The 23,515-nt window shown below is 40.4% G+C and overlaps 1 protein-coding gene across 1 annotated transcript in view; it reads left to right on the forward strand.

The window, feature by feature from the left end:
• KIF20B (kinesin family member 20B) overlaps positions 1-3,152 on the forward strand; it is a 114,618-nt gene extending 111,466 nt beyond the window's left edge. Inside the window, 2 exon segments of the mRNA XM_047702805.1 lie at positions 1,103-1,245; positions 2,904-3,152. Of these exon segments, the coding sequence (XP_047558761.1) occupies positions 1,103-1,245; positions 2,904-2,981 (221 nt within the window). The 3' untranslated portion in view covers positions 2,982-3,152.
• Positions 3,153-23,515: the final 20,363 nt, after the last annotated feature.

Genomic DNA, 23,515 nt, shown 5'->3' on the forward strand with positions numbered 1-23,515 from the left:
GGAAATATGTTTTCTATTAAAATTACTACGTACCTGTTGAAAGACAAATGTACAAAGTAAGAATTGGAAATTTTTATTCCACTTCCCAGAAGCAATCAACTATTAAGAATTTGATTTACTCGGGTGCCTGGGTGGCTCAGTGGGTTAAGCTGCTGCCTTCGGCTCAGGTCATGATCTCAGGGTCCTGGGATCGAGTCCCACATCTGGCTCTCTGCTCAGCAGGAAGCCTGCTTCCTTCTCTCTCTCTGCCTGCCTCTCTGCCTGCCTCTCTGCCTACTTGTGATCTCTCTCTGTCAAATAAATAAAATCTTAAAAAAAAAATTTAAGAATTTGATTTACTCTATGTGTGTGTGTATGTGTGTATTAGTGATAAGCAAAGGGCTCACAATTCTAAACTACTTTCACTTAACATTTATTGTGGATATCTTTACATATGCGTACTGCTGCATGGTCCAGGCTTTTTTGTATAACAGCATAAGCCTTTCCAAGTCATTAAAAACACCTGAATTTTATTGGCTGTACTCTAATTTACCAGACCTTTTTTGACATTAGCCAAATGATGTTTTGTTTTTTTGTTTTTGCTGTTCATCATTATTCATGTGTTTATGAGAGAGTTAATTTTTTTCTTTGTGAGTTGACTAGTCATGTCCTTTCACAGTGCTTTTTCTCTTTAATTTGCTATGTTTTTCTTTATTAAGGATCATACCTTTTCAGTTAGAAAGTTGTTTCAGGATTTAAATAATTTACATATATATATATATATATATATATATGTGCATATATACACACACACACGTATATACACACACACACACACACACACACACACTCTTTTTTTTTTTAGATCCAAACAAGATTTTTAAATTTTTTTAAATTAACATTTAATGTATTATTTGCCACAAGGGTACAGGTCTGTGAATCAGCAAGCTTACACATTTCACAGCATTCACCATAGCAGATACCCTCCCCAGTGTCCATAACCCAGCCACCGTATCTCCAACCACCCCACCCCCCAGCAACCTTCAGTTTGTTTTATGAGATTAAGAGTCTCTTATGGTTTTCTCCCTCCTGATCCCATCTTGTTTCATTTTTTCCTTCACAGCAAAGAAGATAATTGAAACAATGAGCTCTTCAAAGCTCTCAAATGTGGAAGTAAGTAAAGAAAATATGTCTCGACCAAAACGGGCCAAACGGAAATTATACACAAATGAAATTTCATCTCCTATTGATATATCTGGGCAAGTGGTAAGCTACTCTTTTTGGTTTTCTTAAAAATAAAACTGTTCATGTTTTATTTTAATTTGGGAGTATTCATAACAATCTGAATTTTATAATGGTTTGAATTTTTATTCTTTAGATCAGATCTCTTGGAATATGCTTTAAATGTTATACTTTTGCTATCTGATGTGTTAACTTTATAATAATTTTAAGTACTGCATTAATGTATACAAGTGTCACCTATTTACATTTGTAAATTAATCAGAGAAATTTTAATCCCATCAATAGAATTATCACTGTTCAGTCATTTATTTGCTTCTAACAGCTATTTTTTTTTTTTTTTTTTTTTTTTTTTGTTAACTTTGTTACAAGAGTTGTACAAATCTGGCCTAAGTGGGCCTGGTAAAAATATAGAATTGACATTCAGTCATTTCCTCCCACCTTTCCTCTAAGCCTTCCAGGTTCTTTTAAGAAAAGACTGTAGTTTGTCATCCTGACTTGATGACTCATCTCTTCACTCAGAACAATCTGTGCTATTACAGGGAAAGTTCTAATTTTCCATCATGCTTGCATTTGCCTAGTGGATGAAAGGGATGGTAGAAAAGTACTTTAAGGAGAAGCCTTCAACAGGAAGTGGCTCAGAGAAATCAGGGCAGAGACCTTTTGCAACAGTAGATGTCAGATACCAGACACTGGAAGGCAGGTGGTGAAGAATTAGGGTCAATAGGAAATACTATTCTCTCGGTCACTTTTCACTATCTGTCTGATTAATGTATAATTTCTTCCCTTGACCAAAGTTCTTTCTTTTCTTAGTTGCAATATAATGCTCTTTCTACTCTTCTAAGTTATATACAGTAGTCCCTTCTTAGTATATGTGCTGCTGAAGCGAGCACTATAGTAGTCCCTTCTTATCCTTGGTTTTGCTTTCCATGGTTTTAGTGTCCTATGGTCTTCATGGTCTGGAAGCAGATGATCCTCCTTCTGATATATTTCAGAAGATCAGTAATAGCCTAGCACTGTGTCACAGTGCCTCCACGTCATTCACCTTACTTCATCTCATCACATAGGCATTTTATCATTTCTCATCATCATAAGAAGATGGGAGAGTACAGTAGATAAAATACTTAGAAGAGACATACAACATTGACATAACCTACTGTAGTATGTTGTTATTGTTTTATTAGTGAATTGTTGTTAATACAATAATGTGCCTAACTCATAAGTTATACTGTATCATAGGTATGTATATATAGGAAAAAACAATAAACATAGGGTTTGGTACTATCCTTGGTTTCAGGCATCCACTTGTAACATAGGCCCCACAGATAAGGGGGATTTTTGTACTTGTTGCTCTGAAAGATTTTTTTTTTTTTTTTTGAAAGATTTTTTTCTTAAACAGTATTTGAGGCACTTGCCTCCAAATATTTCATTAATTACTTCAAGCTATATATGTCCTGAAATCTGTATAGGGTGTAGATTATTTTAATCCTATGTTAGGTAGTGTTGGAAGAATCATTACAAAATCTATTACTTTAGATAATGCTTTTTAATAGATTAGTATACTTATAGTCTAAAGGGACAAAAACATTGTACCTGTTATTTCAATTATTAAGCACATGAATAGATCTTACTAAATTATAAATAACCTTTTATTTATAAAAATATTATGAAATTGTTAATTTCAGATTTTGATGGACCATAAAGTAAAGGAAAGTGATCATCAGATTCTCAAACGACGACTCCGAACTAAAACAGCTAAATAAATCACTTATGGAAAATGTTTTAATATAGGTTTTATGTTCATAATCATTGTAACTTGAGTCCTGACTTTTCAAAGATAATTGTATATATTATAATGCATTAATTCCTGTGTATACATTGCTATTTTATACATAGTATAATTTTAATTCAATAAAGACAATAAATCAACAGCACCATTTGTCTACTTTTCTAAGACTTTTTATAATAGTTTCTTTTTCTTTCTCTTTTTTTAAGTATAGTTGACACACAATATTACATTGGTTTCAGGTATACAACTTAGTGATTTGACAAGTTTATACATTATGCTATATAAAAACTCTGTTCATTTTCCTTTTATCCTAGGCATAGGATCAGTGACGATCCTAGGAAGGATGCTGTTTTTTTGTTTTGTTTTTTTACACGTATCATAGGTCAGATATTTGGATTACTGTATTTAACAGTGTCTTATGAATTGTTTTTACTTCATTTGTTAGGAAATACAACTGATTTTACGTGTCTGTTTGGAGTATAGCTAAGATCCAGGAGTAAGTGTGTACAGGTCTCTTAGTTGCCAGAATTTGTGGGCACATAATTTAGAAAAGATCTCAAGTCTTTAATTAGAATGTCTTTTATTTGTTAGTGAGCAAATAGAGTTGGCTTTCCTATTCTTTGGGAACACAGAAGATCAGAAGCAGGAAGAAAAGAATCATCTAGAGTCTGAAAAGGCACAGCTAGCTAGAAAAGATAGAATTTTAGATCTGGAAGGACCTAAGAAATGCATTTTCTTAATATTATAGATAAGAAAACTGAGACCCATAAAATTTACTTTTCATAAGATCATACAGCTAAGGTTTATTGAGCTTTGATTTAAAAAAAAAAAGAAAAAGAAAAAGGAACCGGCAAAAACCAAAGCAGCAGCCTCAAGAACTATTGCCAACTGGGGCTTTTAAATCTAAGAGTATACATTTATATATGTAAAACCTTAAAGGTTTCTTTGGATTTTATCATTATTTAGCTTATTATAATGATGACCTTGAGTCAGGGAAACAAGTTATTGTTAGTGTCTTAAGACACACTATGTTTAGGGAAAATTTCATCAAAATAGTTCATTAAAACTTTTTAAGCACTAATTTTTTTTTTTATGTTACCTGGTTTCATTATGCTAAAAATAGATACACAGTTGATCTTCATTCATGGATTACATTTGCAGATTTGCTTACTTGGGAAAATGTACTTCTCAGTGGGGTAGGCACTTTTGTAGTCATTCTCAGACATGTGCAGAGTAGCAAAAATTTGAGTTGCCCAACATGCATGTTCCCAGCTAGGTTGAACAAGTGACATGGCCTTCTTGTTTCAGCTCTCAGAGTGTAAATGAGTGTCCCTGAATATAGACTGAAATCAAGCCTCAATGAGATTTGTGAGGGAGGCAGAGTTTACCAAATTAGAAGGGCTTGAGAAATACCTTGTGCTTTCCAAAGATTCATACTAACGAAGTATAAAACCAAACCTACATAAAGTTGAAAGTAGTCAGTAATTAGAATGCCTCCTGGAACAAAAATCAACACCCTTCAAAGGAAGATACAATACAGATTCTCTGTAATGTATCTTATAATGTGTGATACGGAGTCAAAACAAACCTTGACATGGCACATGTTGAATTTTGCAAAAAACTTTAAAGCAACTCTTAAGTGTATGTTCAGATTTGAAGGAAATGTCATCTTATGACTATAGACATTAAGGAATCTCAGCAGAGAAATGGAAAGTATAAAAAATAAGATAGAGTTGTTACAACAGAAAAGTAAAATAAATGAAATGAGAGAGATACTGGATAGATTTAGCAACGGAAATGTCAGAAGAAAGTGTCAGTGAACTTAAAAACAGATCAATTTAAATTGCCGAAACTGGGAGAAAAGAGGTTGAAGAAAGAAAAGAGCCTTAGGGTCCTATAGAACAATATCAAATGGATTGACATGTAATTGGAGATTCATAAGGATAAAAAATGAAAATAGGGCAGAAAAATATACTTGCAAAAAATGGTCATTTTATAAGTTTTATGAAGAAACACTGGCTTTGATAGATATAAACCCCAATAAAGAAATCCAAAGAAGACTATACCTCAGAAGATCATAGTCAAACTACTGAAAAACAACAATAAAGAAAATCTTGAAAGAAAAATCACACAGTCTTAAAAATTGTGAGGAAAACAACACAATGTATATGAGCCACTGATTGGGAGAAATATAAGATTGTATAAAATTGTAATGTGAGCACAACCAGCCCAATAAAAGTCTGGTAAAAGAAGACTTGAACAGATCCTTCACTAAAGAAGATACAAGCAGTGGTCAATATACATACGAAAAGACGACATTGGTTATCATGGAAAGACAAAGCCAGAAGTAGAGGCAAAACTATAGTGATTGCTTTGAGGCTGGGGTCAGGAGATGGGATCAGAGGACATGAGTAAGTGGGAATCAATTTGAGAAGCACTTAAAGAGGTAACCAGTTCGAACCTATCTTCATTTGGATATTTTCTGGAATGTGTAAAAAGCAATAAATAAGATGTATTTTTCCATGCTACATGTTGAATAAGAACTATAAGTGTATATATGCCTTTGATGTATTTTCCTTTCAAGGTCATCAAGTGCACATGAAGTAAAATCTGTAATCAGTGGGAAAAAAAAAAAAGCCAAGCTGAGAAAGAAAGTCAGTTTCTAAAAAATACTTTCAAAAAACTTTGGGTTTGTAAATCTCAAGATTACAGAAAACTTGCATGAATAAGAATATTACACAGAATACTTGCGTTGTCTTTACTCATAGTTTTTTTCAGCTTTACTGAGATCTAATTGACAGAATTGTGAGATATTTAAAATGTACAAAGTGATGACTTGATATATGTATACATAGTGAAAGGATCCCCCAGCCATCAAGTTAACTAATATATCCATCACATACTTACCCCCTCCCACCTTTTTTTGGTTAGCAAATTTAAGTTGTAGTAGGAAATATCAATTATACAATACAGTGTTTAGCGGAGTTAAAGTTTTAATGAGAGATGATGAAGGGAAAAGCAGGGTTTGAGTGGGCACCTAGGATACGCTAGGGCTTTCTGTTGCTAGATGAGTGCCAACACGCATGGGAAGAAGGACTACCTACCTTCATAGGTTCTTAAGAGAATTAAATGGGAAAATGTGTAAAAAATTTTTGTAAACACCTAAACAATTAAAATCAGATTGAGACTGAGTTTTGCCCAGGGAGAGGTCTTATTATGTATTTGTTCAGCACATTGTCTCAGGGAGAGTCACGCAGGAAGTAATTTAAATTTAGCTTTCTTATATTCTTAGCATCAACTTGCTGAGTTCCCCTCTGGAACGTGTAAAAGGCCTCAGGAACATTCTAGAATTTACCTTCATAGATTGCCCTTTCTACTTTATGGCAATCTTGCAGGAGGGATGATTCTCTAGTATCATCACCAATTTAGAGCAGCTTCTAACTTAGCGGATCTTCACCCTAACTGCATATTAGAATTATGTATCTTAGAAAAACAGAAGTGCTGCTGCCTGTATCCTTTCCCAGATCTGATTGAAATGGTCTGGGGAGGGGCCTGGGGATCCAGATTATTTGCAAGCCTCACTGGGGATCCTGAGGTGCAGCCGGGCCTGAGAACCACCACCGACATTGCAAAGACAAGGTTGTCCACCAGATGGAGATAAAGCACTACTCTGCGGAAAAGGCTCTACACAAAATCCATTCTCTGACTTTACATCTGTACCAACTCCAATTCATGTCTGGACCAAACAGGGCAAACATGTGGCAAGATAGGTAAAATTATCCATGATACTGTTGCTTTCCGACCACATATTCTTGGCACTGCTGGGGGAAATTCCAGGAACCAATTTAAAAAATAACATGTAACTAAAAATATATCCTATTCACCCTATTACCTGAGCTAGCATCTGGAAATATTTTTAATCCTTTTCCTAGCTCACTTTGATAAAGTAGACCATATAAAAAAGGAGGGTAATATTGCTTATATAGAGTGGAAAATTTTGATGTAAGATCACCTTAAGGATTATGCAAATAGAAATCAACATCAGCACGTGTAAATTAGATTAAAATATGCTCACAAGATTTTAGGAAATAGGTAGATCTAATAATGTGACTTAGACTTTTTCTTGTCAGAAATACCTGATTGACAGTTTCTAGTTTTGATTTCTCCTACCTCCGACCAGGTTCTGCAATGGAAGCTATACAAGCTACAAACTTGATCTCTGTCCTCTTGTAGCTCAAGCTGGTCAGTGAAAGGTAGGTGAAAGTCACTGGGGAGAGCTTCTCTTCCTGACTAAAACAAGTTCCTGTTCTTCCTTGACTCTACCCATTTCCCCCTGTCTTCTTAGGGACATGAACCTTGGAGGTGGACCAACCAGAAATCACCATCCCTAAGACAAGTGTGAGGACAAGTGAGTATAACAGGATGGCAGAGAGGACGGGCAGGAGGAACCTGGGTTACAGTGGGCAGCTCCTGTGCTAACAAGGACTGCCTGTCTCTGAACTTGTTATGTGGGAAAGGGAGGCTTCTTGTGATTTGCAGATGAATTTATTTTTTTTTAATTTCTTTTCAGCATAACAGTATTCGTTGTTTTTGCACCACACCCAGTGCTCCATGCAATCCGTGCCCTCTACAATACCCACCACCTGGTTCCCCCAACCTCCCACCCCCCACCCCTTCAAAGCCCTCAGATTGTTTTTCAGAGTTCATAGTCTCTCATGGTTCACCTCCCCTTCCAATTTCCCTCAACTCCCTTCTCCTCTCCATCTCCCCTTGTCCTCCATGCTATTTGTTATGCTCCACAAATAAGTGAAACCATATGATCATTGACTCTCTCTGCTTGACTTATTTCACTCAGCATAATCTCTTCCAGTCCCATCCATGTTGATACAAAAGTTGGGTATTCATCCTTTCTGATGGAGGCATAATACTCCATAGTGTATATGGACCACATCTTCCTTATCCATTCGTCCGTTGAAGGGCATCTTGTTTCTTTCCACAGTTTGGCAACCGTGGCCATTGCTGCTATAAACATTGGGGTACAGATGGCCCTTCTTTTCACTACATCTGTATCTTTGGGGTAAATACCCAGTAGTGCAATTGCAGGGTCATAGGGAAGCTCTATTTTTAATTTCTTGAGGAATCTCCACACTGTTTTCCAAAGTGGCTGCACCAACTTGCATTCCCACCAACAGTGTAAGAGGGTTCCCCTTTCTCCACATCCTCTCCAACACACATTGTTTACTGTCTTGTTAATTTTGGCCATTCTAACTGGTGTAAGGTTTTTGGGACTTCATCAAGATCAAAAGCTTCTGCACAGCAAAGGAAACAGTCAACAAAACAAAGAGGCAACCCACGGAATGGGAGAAGATATTTGCAAATGTCAGTACAGACAAAAGGTTGATATCCAGGATCTATAAAGAACTCCTCAAACTCAACACACACAAAACAGACAATCATATAAAAAGATGTATTTATTCTTAACTGATCCATCACTGAAAATTATATTGGCCCATAGACATAAATATATATTTATCATATTGACATTAGACATTTTCCTTTCTAGTTATTATCTTTTTAATCTTTCTAAAGAAACCCTGTCAGCTTTTGACAAAGCTAAGAATTTAGAAGCTCAACATCCTTTTTTGGTTATTTCTAAAAAGCTTATGTCAAATGTCTAATTGTAAATACCACACAATCTACAAAGCATTCCTGCCCTAACCACATTTTCCAAGCCAAAATGCATAGTTTGACATATCATGTGGCTATAGGGTGGTTTCAACAGACTGATGCTAGAACATCCAGGATGTCCTCTCACTTTGCTCGACATAGCCTGTGGTTTCCTCAGGGTACACCCTAGGTCAAAGCACACAGAATCCTGCTGTGGCTGAACACACAGTCAACAGGATAGAAACAATACACCAATGAGTAATAGACAACAGGTGTTTACATCAACACAGTCTAATTTCATCTTAAAGGTAGATGACAAAGATACCTATTTGGAAAAAGAACTGGTAAAACATTAAGTGTTCTACACTTTGATTAAGCAGAATGGCAGTTTATGATTCACAGGCTAGAATATTGAAGATAGTTGCGACCCTGTGGTCCATAGGAGGATTTCATGAAGGAGAATTTCACAGAATTCAGAGGCTGTTTAAAGAACCCAGGAGAACTGAGTTGGCAAAATAGGCATATGATGTTGCCTTGGGAAGGTCACAAAGGCATAGGTGAACCCTCCCTGCATCACAACCTAGGAACGTGTTCCTGAATCGTGTCACACGTCAGCTCTGAGGGGGCGGAGTTGGTGCATTTCTAGAAGGCAAAGGTAATTCACTATAAAGTGGGAGGAAGTAAACCCCTTTAAATGTTGAATTTCATTAGGGTCCACTCCTGATGCTCTTCTCACTTTCATGCTTTTATCACTAGCTGGTATCTCTCACATCTTTACCTCCAGACCTATTCTGCCCCCGAGATTCAGACTTGTTTCCTGCTGCTTCCCGGTTATCCACACTGGCTTTTTGCACAGTCGTTTTGGACTCACTGTCCAGAAGGCAATTTATTTGTGTCTTTTTTCCTTGTATATTCCCTTTCACGATCATAATTTTTGGCATTTATTCAGCTTTGTTAACATATAATTGACAAAGGTACAAGCTATTTAAGGTGTACAACATGATGATTTGGTCTGTGTATACATTGTGATACCATTAACACACCTATCACCTCACATGCTTACCTGTTTTTGTGTGTGAGAACATTTAAGTTCTACTCTCCTAGCAACTTTGAATTATACACTACAGTGTGTAACTGTGGTCACCATGTGGTACATTAGACCCTCAGACCTAGCTTATCCTCCATCCGAAGGTCTGTATCCTTTTCCAGTTACTCCCCAATGCCCTATTTCCACCCCTTTCCCCCATCCCTGGCAACCACTTTTTTATCCTCTCTAGGAGATCAAGCCTTTTTAAATTTTATTTATTTTTTTAACATTCTACATACTTGTGACACTGTGCAGTATTTGGTATTTGTCTTTCTTCTTGACAAATATTTATTGCGCGCTGACTGGGCACCAGCACCAGAGATGTGAGGGCCTGGGACCTGACGTGGTTCTGCCCTGCATTCTCAGAGGGGCAGGCTGCCCTGGGACAAAGACGCACACGACAAGAACATATTTTGTTCTGTGAGGACAAAGGGATGGACACAGGGTGTTATCTGAGATTAGGGGAACTTTCTCTCTCCTTTGACAGAAATTTTACCCACCTAGTCACCCAGGCTAGAAAACTGGGCTTTGTTCTGTCCTTTCCCTCTGACCATTCATTCCCAACCAGCCACATCTCACCTGTTTGGCCTTGTAAGTATTTCTCAAGCCCAGATCCTCTCCCTTCCTTGTTAGCCTCATGAGACTGTCTCCATCTTCTACGTGGTCCATGCATTACTCTTTGATGCCAGACTTTGTTCAGTGTCCCCCTTGCCCTGCACTCCACCCCCATCCCTTCCCAGCTGGCCTCCAGTCAGCTTCTTCCAAAACCTCTGACTGTGCTGTTTTTCTGCCTCAATCTTTTCTAGTAGTTTTCTATTTTATGTTATAGAGTCAACTTAGATTTCTAACCTCATCATTTCTTTTCATCATCTTAAATTTTGCACTCAAGCAACACTAACCTATTCATGTTTTTTTGGACACACTATTATGGCATTTCATGCCTCTGAGCCTTTGATCCTACTGTCCCATTTCTGTGGCTCCACCTCATCGTTTCATCTTTGTCTGACTTCGGGTTTTCTTGCATGGCCCTCCTGCACTCATAGTGGTTCATGCTTATTTACCCTCACTGTAGTGCTTCACATACACACAGTATGTTTCACACTTGCCTGCCTTTCGAGAATGTGGGCACCTCAAGGATGGGAGCTTCCTTCACTCACCTCCATGTCCGGCAGTATGTTTGACAAATGCAGTTTGTAGTGGAGCTTATTATGGGATGGAACCAGAAGTGAAGAAATACTAGTTTGCCTTGGAAGAAATCTGATTTGATCCCTGAGACAAGAAAGCGACCGATGATTTATGGTTTGATTGTCCAACTGGCCTCAAAAGTCAGCAGTGCAGATGTGACAACTCCCTTACATGCACACATTCTTTTCGTCAGTCCCAGATGGGCACAGCCACTTGACCTACTGAACTGTGAACAGAAGCAGGGTGTGGTCTTCAGGGTAACCCTGAGAGGTCGCTCCTTCCACTTACTGTGAGACGTTCCTCGTTTTACCTCAGTGAGTGGCCAGGGCTATTGTGGTGATGGCTGCTGGATCCTGGCTCCATCTGGAATAGCTCATGGAGAGTATGCTTTATGGGCTGGGTTTTTGTCATTCGAACTGAGAGTTAAGTAATAGGCTCCTGATAGCAAAACACGGAGGGCCCAGGTGCTGCAGCAGCTTCTAAGATGAAGCATTTATGGAGCCTGGTGTTTGGACAGCTGGACAAGTGCAGCTGTATTTGAGACATACTAAAACAATTTTTTTGTTTATCTGATATTCAAATTTAATAGACATCAGGTGTTTTATCTGGCAACTCTATGTGAAAGCGACTTGAAACACATACCCCAAGTTAGGGGCTATTTGATGTGTGAGGAAGAATTTTGGACAAAGTGTCCAAAGAACTGGTTTCTAGCCACAGCTCTACATCTTTTTTTTTTTTTTTAAGGATTTTATTTATTTATTAGAGAGCAAGGAGCCCAACCAGGGGGAACAGCAGGCAGAGGGAGAGGGAGAAACAGACTCACTGCTGAGCAGGGAGCTGAATCATTTTTAAATGTTCATTTATTTTTAAAAAGATTTATTTATTTGAGACAGTGAGAGAGACAGCAAGGGGGAGGGGCAGAGGGAGAGAGAGTCTTAAGCAGATTCTACCCTGAGCTTGGAGCCCTACTCGGGACTTGATCTCACCACCCTTAGCTCACAACCTGAGCTGAAACCAAGAATCAGAAGCCTTATAGACTGAGCCACCCAGGTGCCCCTGACTCATTTTAATTTTAGTCTTTTGGGGTGTTGTTTAAAAGTAATAAGATATATAAAAGTACATTTTTAAAAATTCAATATGATACATCTTTTGGCTTTTAAATAGACGCAGGGCTTGATCCCAGGACTCTGGGATCATGACCTGAGCTGAAGGCAGACACTTAACCAACTGAGCCACCCAGGTGTCCCACAGCTCTCCATCTTTCAGCTGTTGTCTCCCTGTGAAATGAGAGGGTTTCCGAGTGTGTGGTTTTCAGATTTTGCTTAGTTTCAAAAACTGCACAAATGAAATTTTATTAGAAAGCCCACGATACAAAATAGATAAAAGCTGTGTTGCTGATTGAAGTGGAGTATGGGTCACTCCCCACCACAAGGTGGTAGAAGTGAGCGCAGCTTCAAAACTGCAGGACTTGATTTCTAAAATCCTTTCCACCTGGGGACAGTCTGGGTGTCCAAGTGAATCATTTCACGGAGAGTGAGGATCCCACTGGTGGCTGATCACACCTGTCCTTCCCTAGTTATAGTGGCAGGGGCTGCAGAGATAAGGAGAAACAAGTATCATTATCAATAAAGGTGGCATTAAGAAGTACAAAATAGAATTATCAACTCCCTCCATTTATTTCTCCAGCAGACATTGTTGAGCACTTACTACTGATGAGGCAATGTACCTGGTAGACACTCTGGAGGGAGAATAAGAGGAAACCAGAGAAGGACCTCCTGAGTAGGACAGCTAAACCATGTGTACAAGGAATCACATCTGTGTTTATTGGGATCTGCTATGTGACAGGCATGTTCTTGCTTCCGACTTTAAAAAAGACCTCAGTGAGTATCGCTCCAGCGCGCAATTCCTGTTCCTTCCCATCTGCTTTCATCACTACTTATGTCCTTTCAGTGGATTCTCTAAAACATAATTCCTCTATTTGTTGTTATCTCTGAATCCTTTTAGTTGATGTTACTATGTATAAGAACCTCTGCCTTTGCAGAGTGTCGGATGATAAAGTCATAACATGCGTTCTTCCCAGAAAGGTGTTCCTGAGATGCAGCTTCCTCCCACAGCACAATATGTCCCCAGGTCAGCTGTTGTCTGATGTAGGTCATTTTGGACATTAGTCTCATTTTCACCCAAGCACGTGCTGAGGCTATTAGCAGGTTTTGCCATTTCTTGTTCTGCAGGATTCCCTGACTTTTCTCCCTTCTTTCCCTGCCATGCCTAATGGCTCAACTAAGTTCTGCTCATCCCTCATCTACCTCACTGCCCCTTTCTGTTCCCAAGTCTCTCCCTCCCTTTTCTCTAATATTTTGCACAGCTTAGCAAAAGTTCTTCTTTGCCACCCTAAGGCTCACAGCAAGGGCTTTGAGCCCACTGCCCTATCCTTGTCTCTCTGCTATTGAAAACCCTCTGGTGCATGTTTGAACAAATGCCAACTTTTTGACCTGGCTCTAAAAGGTAGTTATTTATTTGGTTTTGGTTTTTAAAAAACACATTTTTCTTCCATGGGTTGTTTTGTAATTTCTGTTAATACAGAAAGTTTAAATGTATGCAAGTTCTTAAAAAGTATACATAAAATCATATTTATATTATATATTATGTAATATCAAATCTATTTCTGGGGTGGGTGGGGGGAAATGAACATCTGTGATACCCTTTTGGACTGCTCTTCTATGTCTATATATTTTTCTTCAACAAAAGAGAAGAAGAAAATAATCCTGCTTTGTACCTTGCTTTTTTATTTAACAATATATAGTGAACATCTTCAGATTCCATTCAGTATTTTTCCTCAATTTCTTTAAAGACTGTGATGTTCTCTCGGATACTGGTGCTGTAATTTTTTTTAGCCTGCCCTCTTTCCTTGGTCATCGGATCCTCAGAGCTCCCAGGATTTTGCTGTTGAAAGGAATGCTGCACTGAACTTTATTGTACCTCTGTGCTAAGTTACATCCATGCTTTCTCTCCTTAGGTCAGTTCAAAGAAAAGATGTTGATGCTGAGCCCACTTGTACAGCCAGCTTGTACCCCGTGGTTTGGTCAAACTTGGTCACCTTGCAGCTGATCAGTTCCTGGCTCTCTGCCTCCTGGCCAGGTGAGACCTGCTTCCCCTCGTCAGTCCCACGTCTTCTGTCACCTTTAAGCCACAGCTGTGCCAGAAGCTCTCACCTAATGCACACGACTCATTTTTCTCAGTTCTGCAGATGGAAGTAACACAGAGCCACCCACTCCCTTCTCCTTCCACTGTTATTGTCATTCCCATCTCTCGCTGGAGAGCATGGCAGGATGGCAAACTTCCCTAACTCGAGCCTCACATAAGATGGTGGTGAGGGAATGCTCTCCACTCGCTGTGACTCAGGACACATGTGCTCACGCTCTCACCACACTATGCAGACACTCGCCTCAGCTCTGAGGCCCCAGCCATGCTCCCGCAGAGAGGAGAGCCCAGATCGAGGACTGTGGAGCTGGCTCCTGTCTCTGGCTAGAAGAAGAAAGATGGGCACACGCAGTGCCACTTCAGGAAGTCTCAGGGCTCCTTTTGTAATGTTAGCAGAGGAGGGAAAGACTGGTTTTTCAAGCTGGGTTCTGTGACCCTAGGGTTCTACCTCAGAATCTCGAGGGACATCCCAGGTGGGGAGGAGGAGGCAAAGATGATTGTGGGGACCTCAGCTGGTTTGTCTTTCTGTCTTGCCAGACAGGAAGATAGAAAGATGCTGGAAGGAAGTGAGCGGCGTTATGAAGTAAGCAGAGGTCATGTCTTTTGAGGTGGAAATGGGGACTTTTTCCAAGTTTCCTAGTTGGTATCTGAGTTTGGCCTCTGGCAGGAAGAGGATGAGCTCCTTAGAGAGGGTGAACCCTACATTTCAGAGTTGGACCAAAGCTCTACCTTATGGAAAAGGGAGGGAAATCTTATGGATGTGGTATTTTATGGAGTTGCATAGATTGATTCCTGACTAAGCTCTAGGGCCTGGTGAACAATGCATGGCTTGTGGACCACAAATAGGCCAACCAGCTTTTCCATACACCAGTCAATCTAATAGAAACACCAGTTTTTCTTAAGCCTTATCAAAAGCAGGGGCAAAATGGCTGGGACTCTTCATGTGAATAACCTCAGGTACAGAGGAACATTTTAGAGCCCTCTGGAAACATCCAGCAGCTGGAACAGCTAGGAGAGCAGCTGGGAGGGCTGGGAGGAGACTGGGATTCGGCAAGGGGAAGATCACGCTTGAGAAAGGAAGTGTCGAGTCCCCGCCAGCATCAGGAAACAGGACCCAAATGGGTCGCTCCTTGGGAGGCAAAGCTGAGAGAGTGGCTGCATGCTTTCCAGCTGCCTAAGAACCCAGGTGCTGCTCAGACGCAAGAGATCTGGGAGCTTCCATTCCCAAGATCTGGGTTTAAAAAGCTCCCTGCTTGCTTGCCCCGTGGTAATTAAACTGAACATGGGAAAGGAGCAGAGACCCTGCGGGGAGAAGCAGAGAGTGGCAGGTGTGGGAGAAGCAGAGAGTGGCAGGTGTGGGAGAAGCCCCCGCTCAGAGAACGCTGGTTGGCTCTCTGCTTTGTATCTTCTAGCTGCATAACAGGGACAATGCAAAGTCTTTGTGCATAGAGTTCCTCATTTCTCACAGAGGATTGCGGGTGCCTTCTCCCTAGGAATGAGTCCAGGACGAAGGGAGATTGGGCTTTAAAATAGCTATGGCAGGTCCTAACACACGGATCGTAGATTGGCTCATTTCTTCCTCCCTGAGCAGAAAGTAACACTCTCTTTCTAGGTAATCTAGCAAGCCTGGGGCTGCAAGGGCTAGACTCAATTTGGAGGGAGAGGGATTTCACACAGAACCCTCTTTCTGACTCTTGCTTTAACACAGATTACAAGGAATGGAGTCACTCTGTAGGAGGCCTGTCATTTGGGTCCACTACAATCCTTCAAGCCACGGGACTGGAAACATACTGCTCCTAGTTACCTGGAACCAGAGAGAGATGCATCTGTTGGGGTTAACTGACGACACTTAGGAACGTGGACACTGGTGGAGTAGTTCTTCTCCCTTTCAAACAGTGTGAGTCTCCCGTAAAACTTGGCATTTCCAAGTCTCTGCAGGCAGCCAGCAGCTAACATTGACAAGTGGTTTTTAAATTCTAGTTAATAGCCTTGTTCTTGTTCCTGTTTCCATGGATCTAGGTGGAAATTAGATGGATGAAAACAAAGAAGGCTTAGAAGTGGTTAGGCTAAAGAGACTAGCCCTGCCAGGCAGCATGAACTAGGCCCACCATTCTGACTCTTCAAATACCCTGTTTATTGAAAGCCAAGCTTCCTGCAAGGATGACTGGCTCATTCTGGCCTACCTATTCTTTTCTCAAATATATTAATGGAAATCCGAGTTCCCGTAAACCTCTTTGTCTTGGACTAACTGGGATAGCTGGTCATCCTACTGGAAAAGACGAAGACAAATCACTGAGAAAGAGACAGCTTCAATGGACTGTGGAACTATAGGCTAAGGTCAGGAGTAAGGGAAGTCCAGGTCAGTGGTTAGCTGCTTAAAGTAAGCCCCCAGAGTCACAAAGTAGAACTAGTTAAATATTGGGGAAACCCAGAAATTGGAGCAGTTACTGAGGCCACTTTGTATAATGATAAGCAAAATAATCAAATGCCTCAAACCCACAGAAACAAACAGACCAAAAATTCCCTCCTTACCCTGAATTATAATGTGGGCTAGCTGTGGATAAAAGCCTCTTTTGGGTCTTAGGGCTGAAGAATTAAATCAGCTTTGTAGGGGACTGATCTGCAGAGCAGGATTCATCAAAATTACCTGGAATGTTTACTAAACAGTTTCCTGGACCTCACTCCAAATCTACCGAACATAATTATTACAGGCAAGGACTGGGAATCTGTCCTTTTAGTAAGCACCTTGAGGGATTCTAATGCACATTGAGGTTTGGGGATCATTTGCTCTGGGACAATGTTCTTCAAATGTTTTTGACCATTCACCCAGCAGTGAAAAAAATTGAAAATATGTATCTTCAACATATGTATATGCATTTATTTACAAAGTTCTATTACTCCTACTCATCTTTTGAGTTTCGTATTATATGCCTCAAGGAATGGCTCAGTTGGCTCAGTTTATGTTCTGATCGTACCTTGGAACTTTCAGAACATACTCCAGGCTGCCAGACTGGAGTTCATGAAGACAAAGACTATGTCTGTTGTGTTCTTTTTTGTCCTTGCAGCAGCTCAGTGCGTGGCCCATAGTCGGTGTTCAATGAAATATTGGTTTAAATTGGATTAAAAGAGGGAGGGAGCTCGTCTGTGGAGCAGTGCTGGTTAATGTTAACACTGCAGGTCCAAACTGCTTTGTTTCCATGGAAACATGACCACAGGTTCATGCAGATACCTCCACCTCTCAGTGCCAGGTACCCAAAGAGAGTTTAAAATCCCATTTTCTTGTCACCAGCTGGTTTTCTCCAGCAGGGGCAGAACTCCTGCTGCAAGAGAAAGGATCCTTCACTGAAAGAGCTGGATGAGGCATCAGCAAGAGGCTTTCAATCCAGACAAGTAAGGAGTAAGGAGGAAGGCAGTGGACCAACCTCATTCTTCAAACAATACTTCCACTCAGGTGGCAGGACTCCGGGGGGAAGCCTCTTTGGACAGGGAGGTGAGCGAACAAATCCACTTCTGTCTCCTGGGGGCCGTATTGTTGAGTCCTAGTGACTGCTAACATCAGTTACCCCATCACTACTTAGTAGCGCCTTTGAAGACAGGGATTACTGGCTTTGGAAAAACCTAGTCAGTTTCTTTATCTGCTGTTGATGGAAAAGATCAATATCAAAATGAAGATTGAAAGATTTGGAGCACTTTCATGATTATATAACTGCTTCTAGGCATAGGAAGCAGATGTTGTGCCCATTTTAGGTAAACTGCAAAATTGTGGAAAGCTGTAGCTGGAAAGATCTTAGAGATTTTGACCCTCAGTCTGCATTATCACTGAGATGGATGTGGTGAAGGGACCCAAACTACCTTCCTCAGTACAACCATTAGGTTCTTTCTGGCAAATGTCTGTTGTTTTTAATATTCGAAACTGGTGAGGTTTATATGCTCCTGATTGCAACTTCCTAGTAGATTATGGAAGCAAGTTTTAGACCAAATATCCTGGTACATATTCACATTTAATCACAAGCAGACCTCAAAATGATCAGATCTGATCTTTGAGTTCCTCTGACCATTGTTAAGGAAAAAATTATCCATGACACTTGTTAAAACAGTAAGGCAGACCTTATTCAGGACTACTGAGATAGGTATAGGGACTAATGCAGTAGGGTTTCACTGTAAAAGGGAGAGATTGGGCTCAACTCCTCTAATACAACAAGGAAAGGTAGGAATTTATAGGTAAGGAACCGTGTGTGTTGGGGGGCGTGGAGCACTGGTGGATAGAAAATTACTAAGAGCAACCATCAATGGTTGGGGGGTGGTTCTGGCTAAATCAGCCTGGTGGGATTCTTAGTGAAGGCTGGCCAGAAGGAAATGGTGGAGGATGAAGAATCTAATTTGATATTGAGAATGATCAAATGTGGAGGGTGGGAGGTTCTCAAAATCGGACTTAGCAAGATTCTTGCTAAAATTGGGCTCTTGAGGACATGCCCAAGGTTAGAAAAGAGCTCAGAGGTACCCAACTAGTTTGGTCAGGGAGAGAATCTTTGTCTCCATACGTGGTTGAAAGGTCTAGGAAGGTCCATCTTGGCTTGGCTTAGGTCTGTATCTCAAGGTTGTGGGTTCAAGCCCTGCATTGGGCTCCATGCTGGGCATACAGCCTACTTAAAGAAAATATGTTCCTCAGGAACAGAAGTTGCTTCCAAAAACTCTCTCTTTCTCTCAACTCCCAATCCTAAATGTTCTTCCAGGACAAGTTTCATTTCTCTCCATCTCTTCTGACTCTTCTTTTCTCTCATTATTAACTTTTGCTTTTCTTATGGAAATCTAGGCTTTCCTGCTGATTTCTTACCATTCTTACCATCTGCATAGTGAAGCGCAGAAGTGGGAGGTCAGTGGAAAGTTGGGGAGAAATGCAGGACCAGTGTTGGAATTGTTGGAGGAGCAGAAGAGAGTGTGACTATTTATCCCCCACTCACACCCCTGCTAGATAGTTTACTCAAACTCTAGGTTCATGGATAAGTATGAGATCTCTGGCACTGGATTCATTTCACATCTCTTATTTCTCTTAATCACTCCCTTCCCATTACTACACATGATGCTACTACAATTTAAAAATATGCCTATGTTTTAGATTTACTGTAGCAATAACATGTATGCCAATGAAATTTTACAAATTGCAACCACTAATGGAATTACTGTTTTTCTTGTGCTTAGAAATGATAGCAATTAAATTTATTCTCCGCTCTACCACTGCAATGTGTAAACACACAGAAGATGATACATACAGCAACAGGGGGCCCTCCCTGTGACTGTATAACTATCCTCAGAGAATATTGGCTTTGGTTCCTCTCATGGGGGAGGGAGGACTGAGGTTATTTGACCTGGAATTAGTGGGGCATAAGTTAACAAAACAATGGAGAATCCTTGGTCTCATTTTACTTCATGACTCTGATAAAGAAAAAAATATCCAGAGAAAGGCGAGGGTTTTCCCAAGACCTAACCAGCTAGTTAGAGTCACACTCAGGACCAGAACCAGGTGTGCCTTCCTCACTTTCATGCTATTTCTTTGCAAGATTTCAGGTGATAGGATACAAGAACAATGGAAATTCATTCCTGTACATACATAGAATAATGCTTTCAGTAACTGGGACATTTTGGATGGACAGAAGTAAAGGGAAGAGTGCATCCTTGCAAGGCATAATGCAATTTAGAATCTGTTCTGCACGTTGTCTGCTCACAAAGAAGGAACTCCAGTCCATCTCCCTGCCTGTTGCTGTTAAGTTGTGAAGGAGTAGCTGAGAAACTTCACTGTGAGACTTCTGTTGGTCTTCTGAGAAGAGGCAGTATCCAGAGCCTCAAGAAGAGGAAGTCTACTTAAAAGAGAAGGGGTTGTCAAAGAAATATTGCACTGGATGGAATTACACAGGCAAGGGAGACTTTGTTCAGGACTATTGCACAGGGGTCAACAGTATATACCAGGGGAGAGGGTGAACTCACCTTCCCTGAAACAAAACCCCAAGGACTTTAAGCACTGAGGTGAGTAAGGGGGAAAGTACTGGAGGAGGTTGGGGGCAGGTCGGTCAATTTGATTAAGCCATTTGTATTTGCTAATTGATGCTTATTGAAGTTAGGGTCCTACCCACTCACAGAGCCTGGGAGATAGGGGCCCTATCTTTCTTGGTGATTACATTTCAAGGATCTGGCTCCAGGTCCTAGAGAAAGATTCCTGGGTTGCTGAAGATGTTTATTTCAGAGTCAGAGAAAAAATTTACAACTGCAAATTTTCTAATGTTTATGCTCTAAGAAAAGGGAGGCTTGTCAGGGGCCTCGAGTCAGAAGAACTAAGGGTTAGCCAAGCTGATGGGCAGGTTAAGGTCCTTTTGCCAGGGGTCTGAGGCCTGGAAGCAGGTAGATGCAGGTTTCTCAACTAAGATAAGCTGGATTATACTGGGAACAGTTGCCATTCAAAACTTTCCCATTGCAGGCAAGCCACCAATACCTGAAGTCACATGGAAAGTGGTTCATTCTTCTGCTGTCACCCTCCCATTTCAATCAACTTCTAAAATGAAGCAGTGAATGGACCTAAGGGAAGGTGGAGAAAGAGCCCCCACCAAAGTGGCCACCGAAGTGAAGTTGGGAAGGGAAATGTGTGAAGGGGTAAGGAAAGATGGTTTTGAAACACTTTTGAAGTTTTGAACAATGTGAACATTTTGTACATTTTAATCTTTTTTTTTTTTTAAAGATTTTATTTATTTATTTGTCATAGAGAGAGAAGCGAGAGTGAGCACAGGCAGACAGAGTGGCAGGCAGAGGCAGAGGGAGAAGCAGGCTCGCTGCCAAGCAAGGAGCCCGATGTGGAACTCGATCCCAGGACGCTGGGATCATGACCTGAGCCGAAGGCAGCTGCCTAACCAACTGAGCCACCCAGGCGTCCCGTACATTTTAATCTTATTGAAAATTTCCTTTCAACTTAGAGAAATCTAGAGCATTCCATTTTGCATACCTGCCTGCATATCCAGTGTACCACTTTCCTCTTCTAGATGTGACTTCCCTAGACTTAATCTTTGTAGTCACAGGTACAAGGCTCTCAGCACCTGGCAAGGCAGTCAGTGGCTGCTTCAAAGCTCTTTCTGGTTTGTTGTTCGGCAGCTTTGGGGGTCTGGACCACAGTACTTCCTAGGTGAAGGGAGCACTTCCTGGGTGAAGGGAGCCTCCTCCCCAACTCTGCTCCAGTGCTCCTCCCCAGGGGCCATTCCTTGTACTTGCCAGAAGGGGATGCTGCACAGTATGTAATTTAAAGGCATACAGTCATACAGTGAGATATTTGATACATACATGTATTATGAAATGATAACCACCGTAAAGTAGTTCACATCTCTATTGCCTCCCATAATTACCATTTTTTGATAGTGAGAAAATTTGAGATTAACTCTCTTAGTAAATTTCAAGTATATAATATAGTATTGTTAAATATAGCCAGCCATGTTGTACATTAGATCACCTGGAATTTATTCATCTTAGAACGTAGTTTATACCCAATGGCTAGTATCTTCCCATTTTCCCTGAATGGAGCCCCTGCCAAGTACCCTTCTACCCTCTTTTTTATGATTTCCACACGTAAATGAAATTTTTTAGATTCCACACGTAAGTGAAAACATCCAATATTTTTCTCTGACTTATTTCACTTAGCATAATGCCTTCAAATTCTATCCATATTATTGCAAGTGGCAAGATTTTCTTCTTTTAATGGCTGGATTATATTCCATTATGCATATATTCCACATTTTTTATCCATTCATCTCATCCATCAGTGGAGACTTTAGTTGTTTCTGCGTCTTGGCTATTAAGAATAACGCTGCAATAAACATAGGGTGCAGATATCTGTGTGAGATAGTGATTTCATTTCTTTCAGATACATACCCAGAAGTGGGATTGCCAGATTGTTGGGTAATTCTATTTTTAATTTTTTGAGGAACCACCATACTGTTTCCATAGTGGCTACACCAGCTTGCATTCCCAACAACAGTGCTCAAGGTTCCCTTTTCTCCCCATCCTCACCAACACCCTTCTCTTGTCTTTTTCAGAACTGCCACTCTAACAACTGTGAGGTGATATCTCATTGTGGTTTTGATTTGCATTTCCCTGATAATCAGTGACGTTGACCATCTCTTCATGTGTCTGTTGGTTGTCTCCATGTCTTCTTTGGAAAAAATGTCTGTTCAAATCCTCTGCCCACTTTTGCATGTGAAAACTTCACCAGAATTGCCTCCTTCATGTAGTCTGGGGAACTCAGTGTCCAGTATTTCTGAAGATTTTGCTGCCTAAATTTTTTCCATATTTTTAGGAGTTACTTAGGGCCTTGAAAGGGGCCATGGTAGGTGGAACATAGGTCCTGGCTGTTAAGAAAATTTTATAATATGGGGCGCCTGGGTGGCTCAGTGGGTTAAAGCCTCTGCCTTCAACTTGGTTCATGATCCCAGGGTCCTGGGATCGAGCCCCGCATCGGGCTCTCTGCTCTGCGGGGAGCCTGCTTCCCATTCTCTCTGTCTCAGCTACCTGCTTGTGATCTCTGACTCTGTCAAATAAATAAATAAAATATTTTTAAAAATTTTATAATAATATGATTATTTATTATAACTATAAAAGTGATTAATATAAAAGTGATCAGTTGTAATAATTCAGAGAAAATGACAAGAATGAAATAATATTTATAAATATTACCTCCCCAAGAAGATAGTTATGACCACCCTCATTTTACACATGAATAAACTAAGGTTTAAGGTTGAATACCCAGGTCTGTCTAGGGGCAAAACCTACATTCAGAGCCAATCTGCTACACAGCTTCCAGTTTTTAACACTGTCATGTAGAATCCCATGGTCATTACCTTTAAACACTCTGACTACTGTTAAAGAGAACTTGCCCCAAACTTGGTGTGGGAAGAAACCTTTTTACATGGAGTAATTTGCAACCTCTGTTCTAGGAAGAAACTAATATTCCTGATAAAATGTTTAAGTAATTTTCTGGTAAACATTAATGGAACAAAGTCTTGTTCTGGGAAACCAGTCATTTATCCACCCTGCTGACTGACACTCAACAATTTAGTTACTCTTAGCAAGCATTCTTTTCTTTTTGTACTTCCCCATAACATTTTCCTACAATGAGTACATTTCTGATGGCCTCACTAGAGGCCTTTGCCCTTGTGGTTATAATAGACTTTGATGATGTTCATAACTAAACAGTCTGAAGGGTTTTCATGCATGCTCTAGACGTGCATGGTTGCTGTGGATTCTAGCTTTATGATGAATCCAATGAACGAGAACCCCCTCAACCATCTAGTCTTACCAACCTCTTCGCTGCTTCTTCTTCATTCCCTCCTCCCTTC

This window comes from Lutra lutra, chromosome 14 (assembly GCF_902655055.1).
Source record: "Lutra lutra chromosome 14, mLutLut1.2, whole genome shotgun sequence".
Taxonomy (NCBI): domain Eukaryota; kingdom Metazoa; phylum Chordata; class Mammalia; order Carnivora; family Mustelidae; genus Lutra; species Lutra lutra.